The sequence below is a fragment of the Microcaecilia unicolor genome, chromosome 2 (assembly GCF_901765095.1).
Source record: "Microcaecilia unicolor chromosome 2, aMicUni1.1, whole genome shotgun sequence".
NCBI lineage: Eukaryota > Metazoa > Chordata > Amphibia > Gymnophiona > Siphonopidae > Microcaecilia > Microcaecilia unicolor.
Window position 1 is genome coordinate 172,742,817 of NC_044032.1, and position 15,061 is coordinate 172,757,877.

The 15,061-nt window shown below is 43.8% G+C and overlaps 1 protein-coding gene across 2 annotated transcripts in view; it reads right to left on the reverse strand.

Annotated features, from left to right (window-relative positions):
* The window catches only part of TRIM36 (tripartite motif containing 36), a 196,163-nt gene that overhangs the window by 43,171 nt on the left and 137,931 nt on the right, over positions 1-15,061 (reverse strand). For both annotated transcript variants that reach the window (XM_030193496.1, XM_030193497.1), the window contains exon 7: positions 9,384-9,505. In XM_030193496.1, the coding sequence (XP_030049356.1) occupies positions 9,384-9,505 (122 nt within the window). The remainder of the gene's footprint in view (positions 1-9,383; positions 9,506-15,061) is intronic.

The following is a 15,061-nucleotide window of genomic DNA, read 5'->3' on the forward strand; positions in this document are numbered from 1 at the left end:
TTGCTAGCCCTCGCATGTGCGTGCACGACCGCCTTCCCGCCCGCACGAGAGCGTGTTCCTCAGTCTAGTAGACTAGCAAGACAAAGGAAGAGACAACTCCAAAGGGAGGTGTGCGGGTTGGTGAGAACAATCAGCCTGCTGTCCTCGGAGAATACCTTCTACAGGTATGTAGCTTTTGCTTTCTCCGAGGACAAGCAGGCTGCTTATTCTCACATGTGGGGTATCCCTAGCCCCCAGGCTCACTCAAAACAACAAACAGGGTCAATTGGGCCTCGCAACAGTGAGGACATAACTGAGATTGGCCTAAAACTTATCCAACTAACTGAGAGTGCAGCCTGGAACAGAATAAAAATGGGCCTAGGGGGGTAGAGTTGGATTCTAAACCCCAAACAGATTCTGCAGCACCGACTGTCCGAACCGACTGTCGCGTCGGGTATCCTGCTGAAGGTAGTAATGAGATGTGAATGTGTGAACGGATGACCACGTCGCAGCCTTGCAAATCTCTTCAATAGTAGCTGACTTCAAGTGGGCCACTGACACTGCCATGGCTTTAACACTATGAGCCGTGACATGACCCTCAAGAGTCAGCCCAGCCTGGGCGTAAGTGAAGGAAATGCAATCTGCTAGCCAATTGGAGATGGTGCGTTTCCCAACAGCCACTCCCCTTCTGTTGGGATCAAAAGAAACAAACAATTGGGCGGACTGTCTGTGGGGCTTTGTCTGCTCCAGGTAGAAGGCCAATGCTCGCTTGCAGTCCAATGTGTGCAGCTGATGTTCAGCAGGGCGGGTATGAGGACGGGGAAAGAATATTGGCAAGACAATTGACTGGTTCAGATGGAACTCCGACACCACCTTTGGCAAGAACTTAGGGTGAGTGCGGAGGACTACTCTGTTATGATGAAATTTGGTATAAGGAGCATGAGCTACCAAGGCTTGAAGCTCACTGACTCTGCAAGCTGAAGTGACTGCCACCAAGAAAATAACCTTTCAGGTCAAGTACTTCAGATGGCAGGAATCCAGTGACTCAAAAGGAGGTTTCATCAGCTGGGTGAGAACGACACTGAGATCCCATGACACTGTAGGAGGTTTGATGGGGGGGCTTCGAGAAAAGCAATCCTCTCATGAAGCGTACAACTAAAGGCTGTCCCGAGATCGGCTTACCTTCCACACGGTAATGGTATGCACTAATCGCACTAAGATGAACTCTTACAGAGTTGGTCTTAAGACCAGACTCGGACAAGTGCAGAAGGCATTCAAGCAGGGTCTGTGTAGGACACGAGCGAGGATCTAGGGCCTTGCTGTCACACCAGACGACAAACCTCCACCATAGAAAAGAGTAACTCTTCTTAGTGGAATCTTTCCTGGAAGCAAGCAAGACATGGGAGACACCCTCGGAGAGACCCAAGGAGGCAAAATCTACGCCCTCAACATCCAGCACCAAAAAGAGGGAAAAACCCGTACGGGCAGCCAAAAAGCCCGCTTTCGACGAACGAAAGAAAACTTAACGGGACAAAACTAAGGAATACAGGAAAAAGTTTTTTTTTTTTTTTTTGTAAAAAGAACATGAACGGAGTAATCCGAACACTTTCCGAAAAAGCGGCGAAAAAACGCGCAAGGGGTCTCCTTGAGGCACAGACCAACTCAACTGTAAACAGCCATCCTGAGCTGCGGAAAAAAAGACTGAGGAACACGCTCTCGTGCGGGCGGGAAGGCGGTCACGCATGCACGTCGTGCATGCGCACGCGAGGGCTAGCAAACATTTGTTGCTAGGAAGATCTCCGATCTGGGGCTGCCGCTGGACGTCACCCACATGTGAGAACAAGCAGCCTGCTTGTCCTCGGAGAATTAATTTTAAACCTTTAATACAGTGGGCTCATCCTATGGTAAGCCTTTTAAGTCAGGCAAAATACTTTAAATGCAATTCAAACTGCAATATGAAGCTAATGGAGTGGTAAAAGCGAGGCAGCCCATCACATTCTTAAACATGGTACTATTTTTGCTGTTGAATTCTGAAATCTTCTGAAGACATCCTATCATTTTCTTTGGAATACATAAATAAATATAACTGCAATAATCTGAGTTAACATTATTGTCTGCATAATCATTCTAATGTTCTACGGATGTAGCAAACTATACAACAGTATCACCATGCATACCCTAAGATGTACTTTCTTTGTCACCAACTCTACTTGTGGCTCCACTGATAGTGCTAAGCCAGCAAAACCTCCAGACTTCACTATAGTCACCACCAAACTCTTAATAGCATCTAGTGGTTCAAAGGACAATTCTAAGGGCAATAGGTCAGAACTGACCCACAAAATTTCAGTCTTCCTAAAATTCAGTACTAGCCCATTCTTCATACCCATACTTTATCACTTGGATAAAGTCAATTAATTCCATGCATAACATGCATATTGACTGGGAAAAAAAATACTCATACATCATTAGCATATATCTAACAGTCTAAGGGCCCTGTCTACTAAGGTGTGTTAGTGTTTTTAGCGCGCCTACGCTAATCATGTAGGCGCCTATAGAGACATTGTAGGCACGTACATGGTTAATACGCGTTAAAAATGTTAACGCGTCTATAACGCTGCTTAGTAAACAGAGCCCTAAATATGTTATACTAAAGTAGTATATGGAGATGATCAAAAGTATCAGGAACAGAGGTGAACCCTGCAGAAAGCCTAGCTCTAACTACATGGGCTCAGATTTTAACTTCCCCTGAAGAGCTACGTAGGTGTAATCTTGTGAAAGTCTCTCACCTCCAACTCTGCCGCATGTAACACACAAAAATCAAGCCATATGACAAGAGCTGAATATGCCTCACACTCATCATCTTTTTAATATATTATGTAAATGAAAAATGAGTGCTACAAAGGCATGTGAAGCCACTTTTTGATGTCTCTAATATCTACATTATAGTTTTTGAGGTGGTATACTTGGGACAGTTTTGGAACCAATAATAATTTCTCGTATGTCCTGATTTTTGCGTGTTACTTGGTTATTCATTCGTCATATGTTTTGTGATATCTACATGTAACAGTGTCATGACTAACCATGTCAAAGGCAACTGATCCAACCGCACCAAGATCAAGACCCTTTGGTTTAGCCACCTTTTCATATCATTCAGTAATGCCAACTGGTGGATTTCTATACTAAATTCCGTTTCAAACCCTGATTGAAAAAGGTCCAATTCCCCTCCTAGCTTTAAGAATCCTTGAACTGATCTGCTACCCAAGCTTCCATAACCTTAGCTAGCCTTGAAGGTCCATGATTGACAGTAACTTGAGGTCTCAGATGGGTCCAAAGTATATTTCTTCAGTAGTGGTGATAATTGCTGTTTCAACCCTTTTTTTTGTCATGCTTATGACTGAACTCTAATAATTTAGAGAACTACAAACATCCAGCTTTTTAAGTCTCTATAGCCTTACTGCACAGTACCGAGTCAACATGAGCAATCAGTACACAAGGGTACACAAAAGACAACACAGAGTCTGGCAATTCTTTAGGCAATTGCGTTGGACCTAGGATTTAAAAAAAAAAAAAAAAAAAAACCAGAACCCCCTTTCCCAAATACTAGAGTAGCCTTTTGATCTGATCACTCCCTGGTGCTTCAAAGGTCTCCACCCCTCCCTACCCCTCTCCAATCTACTACTACTACTATTTAGCATTTCTATAGCACTACAAGGCGTACGCCTTTCTACCTTTCTACCTGTAGCACCTCCATTCTACTTATGCAACCTTGATCTCCTTCCTCCACCTGAGCCAGGTACTGCCTTGTTTCCTAAACAAAACAGCTAAATTTGTTAGGGCAGGGCCTCTCAATGTTTTTAAGATTAACCATTGACCCCCCTGCCATCTCGCAAACAAAATAAACTTTCCTTACTGAATTACTGGCTGAGAGAATCCATTGGGTGACCAAGGCTTCCCAATCTGAAGCGGAGATACTTATCTGTAGCAGGTATTCTCCAAGAACACCAGGATTCACATTTTCACAAATGAGTAGACAATCCTGTGTCACCCAGGGCAGCATGATACTAAGCAAAAAAGTTTGCGAGAGCCTTCTGTAGCATGCGCAGTGCTCCAATGCGTATGTGCGGAGTGTCTTCCTGCACGCAGCACGGCCGCACCTCTTCAGTTTAATACAAAAGCATAAAAATGAAGTAAAAAACAAAGAGAACAACTCCAAGGGGAGGTGGGCGGGACTGTGAGAATGTGAAGCCTGCTGTCCTCGGAGAATACCTGCTACAGGTAAGTATCTTCGTTTTCTCCGAGGATAAGCAAGCTTACATTCTCACAAGTGTGGAATCCCTAGCATCCAGGCTCACCCAAAACAACAAACAGAGGTCAATTGGGCGTCACAACGGCACGGACTAAATGCAGATTTAACCTCAAACTATATACAAACTGGATGAGAGTGCAGCCTGGAACAGAATAAAATGGGCCTAGGAGGGTGGAGTTGGATTCTACACTCCAAACAGATTCTGCAACACTGACTGCCCAAATCAACTGTCACGTCGGATATCCTGCTCAAGGCAGTGGTGAGATGTGAATGTGTGGAATGAAGACCACGTCGCAGCCTTGCAAATTTCCTCAATGGAGGCTGACTTTATAGGCCACTGATGCAGCCATGGCTCTAACATTATGAGCTGTGACATGACCCCCTAAAGTCAGCCCAGCTTGGGCATAAGCAAAGGAAAAGCAATCTGCTGCTAGCCAATTGGAAATGATGCGTTTACCGATGGTCACTCCCTTCCTGTTGGGATCAAAATAAACAAACAACTGGGCGGACTGTCTGGAGGGCTTCGTCCATTCCATGTAAAAGGCCAACTCTCTCTTGCAGTCCAAGGCATGCAAGCTGCTTTCACCAGGATGGGCATGAGGTCAGGGAAAAAATGATAGCAAGACAATGGTTCAGATGGAACTCCGACACCATCTTCGGTAGGAACTTAGGGTGCGTGCGGAGGACTACTCTGTTGTGATGAAATTTAGTGCAAGGTGCATCAACTACTAAGGCCTGAAGCTCACTGACCATATGAGCTGAAGTAACAGCCACCAAGAAAACGACCTTCCAGGTCAAGTACTTCAGATGGCAGGAATTCTGTGGCTCAAAAGGAGCTTTCATCAGCTGGGTGAGAATAACGTTAAGATCCCATGACAGTGGCGGAGGTTTGACTCTGAGCTTTGACAAAAGCAAACCTCTCATGAAGCGAACAACTAAAGGCTGTCCAGAGATAGGCTTCCCCTCTACACGTTAATGATAAGCACTAATTACACTAAAGTGAACCCTTACGGAGTTGATCTTAAGACCAGACTCTGATAAGTGTAGAAGGCATATTGTGTAGGACAAGAAAGGGGATCTAGGGCCTTGTGTCACACCATACAGCAAACCTCCTCCATTTTAAAGAATAACACCTCTTAGTGGAATCTTTCCTGGAAGCCAGCAAGACTCGGGAGACACCCTCCAAAAGACCCAAGGAAATGAATTCTAGGCTCTCAACATCCAGGCCATGAGAGCCAGGGACTGGAGGTTGGGATGTAGAAGCAAACCCTCGTTCTGCGTGATGAGGGTCGGAAAGCACTCCAATCTCTACGGTTCTTTGGAGGACAATTCCAGAAGAAGAGGGAACCAAATCTGACGTGGTAAGAAGGGCGCAATCAGAATCATAGTTCCGTGGTCTTGAGGTTCAACAAAGTTTTCTCCACTAGAGGTATGGGAGGATATGCATACAAAAGACCTGTCCCCCAATGAAGAAGGAAGGCATCTGACGCTGGTCTGTCAGGGGCCTGAAGCTTAGAACAGAGGGACCTTGTGGCTGAGTGAAGTGGCAAAAAGATCCACCAAGGGGGTGCCCCATGATCGGAAGATCTTGCGGGCTATGCCCATATTTAGAGACCACTCATGAGGTTGCATTACCCTGCTCAATCTGTCGGCTTGGAGAAACATGCCATGACGGCGCACCCAAAGCCATATCTGGATGGCTTCCTGACACAGACGGTGAGATCTGGTGCCCCCTGCTTGTTGATGTAATACATTGCAACCTGATTGTCTGTTTGAATTAGAATAATTTGATGGGACAGCCAATCTCTGAAAGCCTTTAGAGCATTCCAGATCGCTCGGAGCTCCAGGAGATTGATCTGAAGATTTGTTTCCTGGAGGGACCAAGCTCCTTGAATGTGAAGCCCATCTACATGAGCTCCCTACCCCAGGAGAGATGCATCTGTCGTCAGCACTTTTTGCGGCAGAAGAATGGTAGTCCCAAGATCAGATTGGACCAAATCGTCCACCATCGAAGAGAGCAACAAGCTCCAGGGACACTCGAATGACATCTTCCAGACTGGACCCTAGCTTCTCAGTGGTATCAAGCTAGGGTTCACTGATCAGATCTTATATGAAGAAGTGCCATGGGTGTAACATATACTGTGGAAGCCATGTGGCCCAACAATCTCAAGTCTGACGAGCCGTGACCTGCTGTGATGTCCGAACCTTGGATGTAAGGAAGAGAAGGGTATCCGCACTCATCTCCGGGAAGTAGGCTTGGACATTCTTTGTATCGAACAGGGCTCCTATGAACTCCAATTGTTGAACAGGATGGAGATGGGACTTGGGGTAGTTTATGACAAACCCTAGTAGTTCCAGCACCTGAATAGTCATCTGCATTGACTCCCGAGCACCTTCCTCCGAGGTGCTCTTCACCAGCCAATCGTCGAGATAAGGGAACACATGAACTCCCAGTCTGCATAGCAACGCTGCGACTACCGCTAGACATTTTGTAAAAACCCTGGGAGCTGACGCGAGACCAAAAGGCAATGCATGGTACTAAAAGCAATGTGCTCCCAGCCGAAATCAAAGATACTTCCTGTGAGCTGGAAGTATCGGGATTTGAGTGTATGCATCCTTTAAGTCCACAGAGCATAGCCAATCATTTTCCTGAATCATGGGAAGAAGGATGCCCAGGGAAACCATCCTGAACTTCTCTCAGACCTGGAAATTGTTCAGTGCCTTTATGTCTAGGATAGGACGCATCCCCCGTCTTCTTCTGCACAAGGAAGTACCTGGAACAGAAACCCTGCCCTTCCTCCCCTGGTGGAACAAGTTCGACCGCATGGGCCTTTAGAAGGGCTGAGAGTTCCTCTGCAAGTACCTGCCTGTGCTGAGAGCTGAATGAATGAGCACTTAGTGGGCAATTTGGTGGTTTGGAAAACAAATTGAGGGTGTATCCAAGACAGAATATTTGAACAACCCACCGGTAGGAGGTTATGACAGGCCTACCTTTGGTGAAAAACTTTTAACCCCACTATCTACCCTTCTCCATTGAGAAAACTGACCATTTAACCCTACTATCTGTTTTCTATCCTTTAACCAGTTTTAAATCCACAATAGGACACTACCTATCCCATGACTCTCCAATTTCTTTTGCAGTCTTTCATGAGGTACTTTGTCAAACACCTTTTCAAAATCCAGATACACAATATCAACCGGCTCGCCTTTATCCACATTTGTTCACCCATTCAAAGAAACGTAATAGATCGGTGAGGCAAGATTTCCATTACTAAATCCATGCTGGCTTTGTCTCATTAATCCATGCTTCTGAATATGCTCTGTAATTTTCTTCTTTATAATAGTCTCTACCTTTTTGCCCGGCACCTACGTCAGGCTCACCGGTCTATAATTTCCTTGATCTCCTCTGGCATTACATGGGCTACCCTCCAATCTTCCGGTACCACACTTGATTTTAAAGATAAACTACATATTACTAATAGTTCCGCCAGTTCATTTTTCAATTCTATCAGTACTCTGGGATGACTACCATCCGGTCCAGGAGATTTGCTACTCTTCAATTTGTAGAACTGCCCCATTACATCCTCCAGGTTTATAGAGAATTCATTCAGTTTCTCCGACTCGTCAGCTTCGAATACCATTTCTGGCACCGGTATCTCTCCCAAATCTTCCTCGGTGAACACCAAAGCAAAGAATTCATTTCATCTCTCTGCTATGGCTTTGTCTCCCTGATTGCTCCTTTTACCCCTCAGTCATGTAGTGGTCCAACGGATTCTTTTGCCGGCTTCTTGTTTTTAATATACCTAAAAAAATTTTTTACTATGTGTTTTTGCCTCCAATGCATTCTTTTTTTCAAAGTTCCTCTTTGCCTTCCATATTAGCGCTTTGCATTTAACTTACCATTCCTTATGCTCTTATTATTTTCAGTCGGTTCCTTCTTCCATTTTCTACAGGATTTTCTTTTAGCTCTAATAGCTTCCTTCACCACACTTTTTAACCATGCCAGCTGTCGTTTGGTCTTCCATCCTCCTTTTTTAATGTATGGAATATATTTTGCCCGGGCTTCCAGGATAGTACTTTTGAACAGCATCCACGCCTGATGTAAATTTTTGACCCTCACAGCTGCTGAAACTTGTTGCCAGAGGATGTGGTAACAGCGATTTGCATGTCTGGCTTTAAAAAAAGTTTGGATAAGTTCCTGGAGGAAATGTCCATAGTCTGCTATTAAGACAAACAGGGGGAAGCCACTACTTGCCCTGGGATTAATAGCATAGAATGTTACTACTATTTGGGTTTCTGCCAGGTACTTGTGACCTAGATTGGCCACTGCTGGAAACAGGATACTGGGCTAGATGGACCATTGGTCTGACCCAGTATGGCTACTCTTATGTTCTTATGTTTTAAAGCTGTAGCCACCTCAGAATCAGCAAGGACTATTAAAGGGGTAAGGCCTCAAAACACATCTAAAGCACTGTCTTTTCATAATGTAAATCCTGATGAACTGAACATGTATATGGACATAAGCAACCTAATTTTTAACTCTGTCAAAATTGTACGATCATTTTTCTTGATTGTTGCTAGCAGTAATTACACAAGCTTTCACTGAAAGAAAATAAAAACCTGCATGCCAGTTTTGTAATCACAATTGTTAAAATGCAGTGTTCCTATTCCTTGCAATACCGCACCCACACCAAAAACAAGTGTATGGTTGGGGAAGTTTAAACATAACTTAACATTGGAAATAAAATGCATAATTGATCACAAGTACATGTTCAGCTGAATGCACTTAGTATGTGGACATATGATTTTCACTATTATGCATCCACAATTATTCATTCATTCATTCAGCTTACCTGTCACTCAATCACTCATAGCAACCCCACCACTATATACACCCCACAAATCAGCTTAGAAATGATTAAAATATACAATACAATAGCATCCACAATCTCTGTAAAAAAAACAAAACAAACAAACAGTCCTAAAAATAATTTAGCTCTACATTTTGATCTGGGAACTGGCATGAAACTATTACACAGCTAGAATACTGCTGTAAGAAAGAGAGGCCTCTGGCATGTTTTATGTATGAAAACCTTACCCTTAGAAAAGGTCACATTTCCCAGGATCTCTTCTTCCTTTGATACATCAAGAGCAAATTCTTCAAAAGAAGAAAGAGCTGCTGGTCGAAAAGATTTCAGAGATTCAGCTGCTTTCTGAATTCTATAAGATCAATATTTAATAGATAAGCATTAAAGAACTATGAAGCAAAAAAAACAAAACAAAGAAATATACGAACAGGTAGCATGCATAAGAATGTGCTTGTTATTACCCAAATGTGCAATGGAAACTATACTAATAAAACAAAGGAAAGCATTCCATGAATCTTCTTGATCAAAATGTTTGTCTACTCACAGTATCCAGGGTCTCTATTTACCATCATTTAGATCCTATTCAATATCTATTGACAACAACTGTTTTTTTTGAATAGTTGAAGCTATCAAGTAGACAAGGTAGTGCTGATTCATCCTCCTTGATGGAGAAAGCAAGAAATAGCAAAAATGCAAGATAGAACTCGGAAATACAAAACCCAGTTTGCTACTGCTCCGGTACAAAAAACCTGAGATGCAGGTAATAGAGAAATTGCAGGCAGACTCAGGAAGGACCTGCTAGAATGTGCGCTCTGTTTTTTTGTTGTTGTTGTTTACAAAACAGTGTGAAGAGCGGAGCTCACCCGACGCCTGCTAAGGCAAGCAAGGCACTGAAAGAAAACAGTAATGGTGGCTGCCCACAAAGTTTCCCGCCTAAGAGAATTTGATGACTAAGCAGGAAAACGGGACTCCAACAAAAAAAGAAATCCATAGAAATGAAATTCAAAATTAAGGGAAGCAACACTCCCAAAAGTGCAAAAACGATTAACAGAGGCTTTGGGCAGTAACGCTCTGGCGCTAAGAAAAAAAAAAACAACGGGTAAGTCTAACCGCCATAGCGGAGCTCCCTCTGCCATGAAAAAAACATTGCTTCGCATCTTTCTTTTTTTTTTTTTTTTTTAACTACCCGCTGCCAAAACGCGAGGAAACAGATCAAATATGAAAACTGCTCAATGAAATAATTATTTACTTCTGCTCTTGCAGTCCACAAGAACTCGTTAAAACTGTGGGGAAAGAAAAAAGGCAGTTCCGTTTAATGCTCTTTATTTCCTATATTACTTTTAAAAGTAATAATGGCTGCCTCTCCCAAAGGCAGTACACCTTTCCAGAGAAAGGGTAGCCCTTCCCATCTAAGCAAGGGAGATGGGGAGGAAGGGGGAGGGACTCGGGACACCTGAGTTTAACACCCCAGAGGCTGTCAAAGAAAGCAAAAGAAAAGAAACCCTGTCAAGCCTCTAATTGAGATTCCAGGCACAGAACTATTATAAATATCTCTAATATCTTAAAGAGAAAAAGAGAGAGAGAGAGACTAATGGGCTCACCTCCTGCCTGCTGGAGACTGAGAAAATACTGGGGCTAGGGTCACATGGCCAGGGCTCTCATTGACTCTCTAGTCTTAACAATTTTCTCAGTCTCCACCTGCTGGTAGGCGTACACAACCCATCAGTCCAACCCTGGTCCAGTCTGGAGGGACGCTAAGGAAGTGCTTGTTATTACCAAATTTGCAATAGAAACTATACTAATAAAACAAAGGAAAGCCTTCCATGAATCTTCTTGATCAAAATGTTTGTCTACTCATAGTATCCAGGGTCTCCATTTACCATCATTTAGATCCTATTCAATACCTTTTGACAACAACTGTGTTTTTTGAATAGTTGAAGCTATCAAGTAGACAAGGTAGTGCTGATTCATCCTCCTTGATGGAGAAAGCAAAGTTGCTTACCAGTAACAGATGTTCTCCATAGACAGCAGGATAAATCAGACTCACAAGAGGGTGGTGATATCCTATGGCACCTGAAAAAAGTAGTTCTCTCACAGCTCAGAAGCAACTAGATATAAGTTCAGAATGCACATACCTTCCTGCTCACAGCATCCCTGAGGAGGAACTGCAATTAATCTAGAGCTCAAAATCAGAGGTGAGAGGGATTGCAATTTATCTATCTATGAAGAACACCTATTAAAGGTATGCAACTTCTACTCCTGGAGGAATTGTAAACAACTGCCCAGCGCAGAATTTGCACAGAATTCCCCACCCCCGCAGAATGCAAATTATTATTATTATTTGTAGCATTTGTATCCCACATTTTCCCACCCATTTGCAGGCTCAATGTGGCTTACATTTGCTGTTATGGCGACTGCCATTTCCGGACTTTAGATATGCACATGATTTTGCAGTCAAGTGCGTACATACATGGTAGAAGAATGCATTGTGTGCTTGCGTACTTGTTAACACGTGTTTTTGCAGTCAAGTGCATATGTATGTGGTAGAAGAATACATTGTGGTCTTGTGTAGGTGTCGGCTTTATGTAGTTGCTCAGATGATGGTATTATGGTGAAAGTAATAGTGTTGGGCAGTGGTTATGTCGTTTCGGTCTTATTCTTCGTTGTTGTTGTTTAGAAGTTAGGACGATTGTTTGTTGTATGCTTTTTTGAATAAGTCCATTTTCAGTAGTTTACGAAAGATGGTTAGATCTTGCGTTGTCTTTATGGTCTTCGGGAGTGCGTTCCATAGCTGTGTGCAAATGTAGGAGAAACTGGTTGCGTAGGTGGACTTATATTTTAATCCTTTGCAGTTGGGGTAGTGGAGGTTGAGGAATGTACGTGCTGATCTTTTAGCATCCCTAGCAGGTAGGTCTATGAGGTCTGACATGTAGGCCGGAGCTTCTCCATGTATAATTTTATGGACCATGGTGCATACTTTGAATGCAATTCATTCCTTTAGTGGAAGCCAGTGTAGTTTCTCTCTTAGCGGTTTGGCGCTTTCGTATTTTGTTTTCCCGAATATAAGTCTGGCTGCCGTATTTTGGGCTGTCTGAAGCTTCTTAATGACTTGTTCTTTACAACCCGCGTATATTGCGTTGCAGTAGTCTAGGTGGCTTAACACCATTGACTGTACTAGGCTGCGGAATGTGTCTCTTGGGAAGTAGGGTTTGATTCTTTTAAGTTTCCACATGGCGTAGAACATTTTCTTTGTTGTATTTTTCGCATGGTCTTCTAGTGTAAGGTTTCGATCAATCGTTACTCCCAGGATTTTCAAGCTATCGGAAACCGTAAGAGTGTAGTCTGGGGTGTATATAGTGTTGTTGTTGTTTGAGTTGTATTGTGAGGATAGGATGAGACACTGTGTCTTTTCTGCATTTAGTTTCAGTTGAAATGCATCCGCCCATGAATTAATTATTTGAAGGCTATGTTGGATTTCTTTTGCAATTTCTGTTAGGTCATGCTTGAACGGGATGTATATCGTGACATCATCTGCATAAATATACGGATTAAGACCATGGTTGGATAGCGATTTAGCTACAGGTGTCATCATTAGGTTGAATAAGGTTGGTGACAACGGTGATCCTTGTGGGACACCACATTCTGGTGTCCATGGCACTGACATTTTTGATTTTGAGATCACTTGGTAGGTTCTAGCTTTTAGGAATCCTTGGAACCACTTTAGTACATTTCCTCCAATCCCGAAGTAGTCTAAGATGTTCGAGAGTATTTGGTATTCTACCAGAAGAAGGAGACAGAGAAAATAGTTCCAAGTAAACCGCCCCTTAAGGGTATTGTGCAGCCTGGAATGTTCAGTATTTCGAATAGCCAAGCAATGGTGCTCTGAAGTCTAGAAGAAAACACAGTTAATACCAAACAGGCAAACTCTTGAAGCCAATGTGCAGAACCTCATTGTTCCTGCTTGGCCAAAGGCAACTGCAACCTCCCCTCACAGTAAAGTAAGCGGGAGGGAATGGTCCATACCAAGCGGGCCCAAGCACATAGAGATCTACCCCTGAATCCGGGGAAAGAACTCCGTAATCCCAAGTAACAGGAGCCATACAGAGCTGGCACAACAACAAGTGGCAGGAGATTGAATACAGAAGATGAAGTAGGCAGTGCTGTAGGACATCCCACCATATTGAAGAGTCGTGGAACAGCCAGGAATACCTAAAGGAAACAAAACTCTGAGAAACTTTAGCCAGGGAGGGCATCTGGACTGGTCTGGTAAGATTAAAGGAAAGAAAATTATCAGGTAAGAAAATAATTTTTCCTTCCTTGTCATCTATACCAGACCAGTCCAGACTAATGGGATGTAGCAAAGCAGTTTTCCAAAGAGGAGTGGAGAAAAGAAGAATGCAAAAGGTTGAAAAATCAACAAAGTTATACACACAGCAAAAACTGATCAGCTGAAAAGGATTTGACTATCCGAACCACCAGACTACCAAAATGGAACAGAGTTAGACAGTAGAAAAGGAACTGAAGCCGTAGGACGTAAAACAAACGTCCTGAGCAAAAGAAAAACTAGGTACCCCTGTCCCGAGAGTAACAAAAGAAGCGGCAAAGATACTCATGCCAAAGGGCCCCCTTGGAAGGAAGGCAACAGTCATAGCTGAGCAACAAGGAGAACTGTCTCTCATAGAACAGGATACGCTTCCCTGAACCCTGGCAGGACAAAGACTAACTCCCAAAACTTCCAGTCTGCCTTGAGTCCAAGATGGTAGGAGGAAGCGACCCTAACAACTACTAGGAGTATGCAACCCCAAACAGTGTGCCACATTTCATAGAAGAAAGAAAGCAAGGCCCAGGAACCACCCAGACCCGTGCTTAGTGAGAGAATCAAACTCCACAGAACAAGAAGAGAATCCAGAGTCGAGAGAACCAACTAACTGGAGCGCTAGTCTCTCCAGGAGAACCATGAAGAAAAGGGCAGCAGCAGCATACAAAGGTACAATCATAGAAAGAGAGTACTCCTAAACCAGCTCACTCTGGACTTAGGGGGATGAAAGAACAGAGCCAAGAGAACAGAAGGAGACAAAAAGAAAGAGAGTCGAGAGCCACACTGTGGAGAAAAGACCCCTAAGGTGCCAAGAAGCCACAAAAGGAGTAGAAACGAATTCAAACTCCAGCAATGGAGAAGCTTCTCACCAGCCACCAAGAGCATATGGCAAGAAAAGGTGCCACAGGAATGGTAGCCAACAAGAGACAAGGCAGCCTTGTCTAGCAATCTAAACTGTGGTATGCCACAGCTGCCGAGAAGTTAATGTATCCAACCCGTAGAAAAGAGCTGGGGTTGACTGACAAGGTGAAACAGTGCCCAACAAGCAAAGGTGAAATATGCTCCACAATCAGAGACTGAACTGTGCTCAAGGGACAGAAATGAAGCTGCGCTCATCAGGCAGAGTAGGTTATGTGCTCAACGAGAACAAACGGATTTGCACTCAAAGCACACAAACTGAGCCAAGCACCACAGGCAGAGAAGGAGTTGCACACCTCTGGCAAAGATAGAAATGCACTGAACAAGCAGAGAAGAAGCTGAAAGTAAGACAGAGGATGAGCAGTGCCCCACTGAAAGAGCTGGATGTTAGAGGTACCTGCAGAACTGAAGCTGCAGTAGCGATGAACTGTGTATAAAACGCAGACAAGGAGCTGCTTTCCACATGCAAACAAGGAGCTGTGCTCCTGACACCAATAAGGAGCTGCGCTCCAGACACCAGCAAAGTGCAGCGCTACACACGCCGACAAGGAGCTATGCTTCCTACACAGAAATGAAGCCGTGCAGCACCTACAGTCACAGAGCTGTGCTCCACATACCGCCCTAGAGCTGTGCTCCACATACTGCTCTAGAACTGAGCCCAATCTGCAGAGA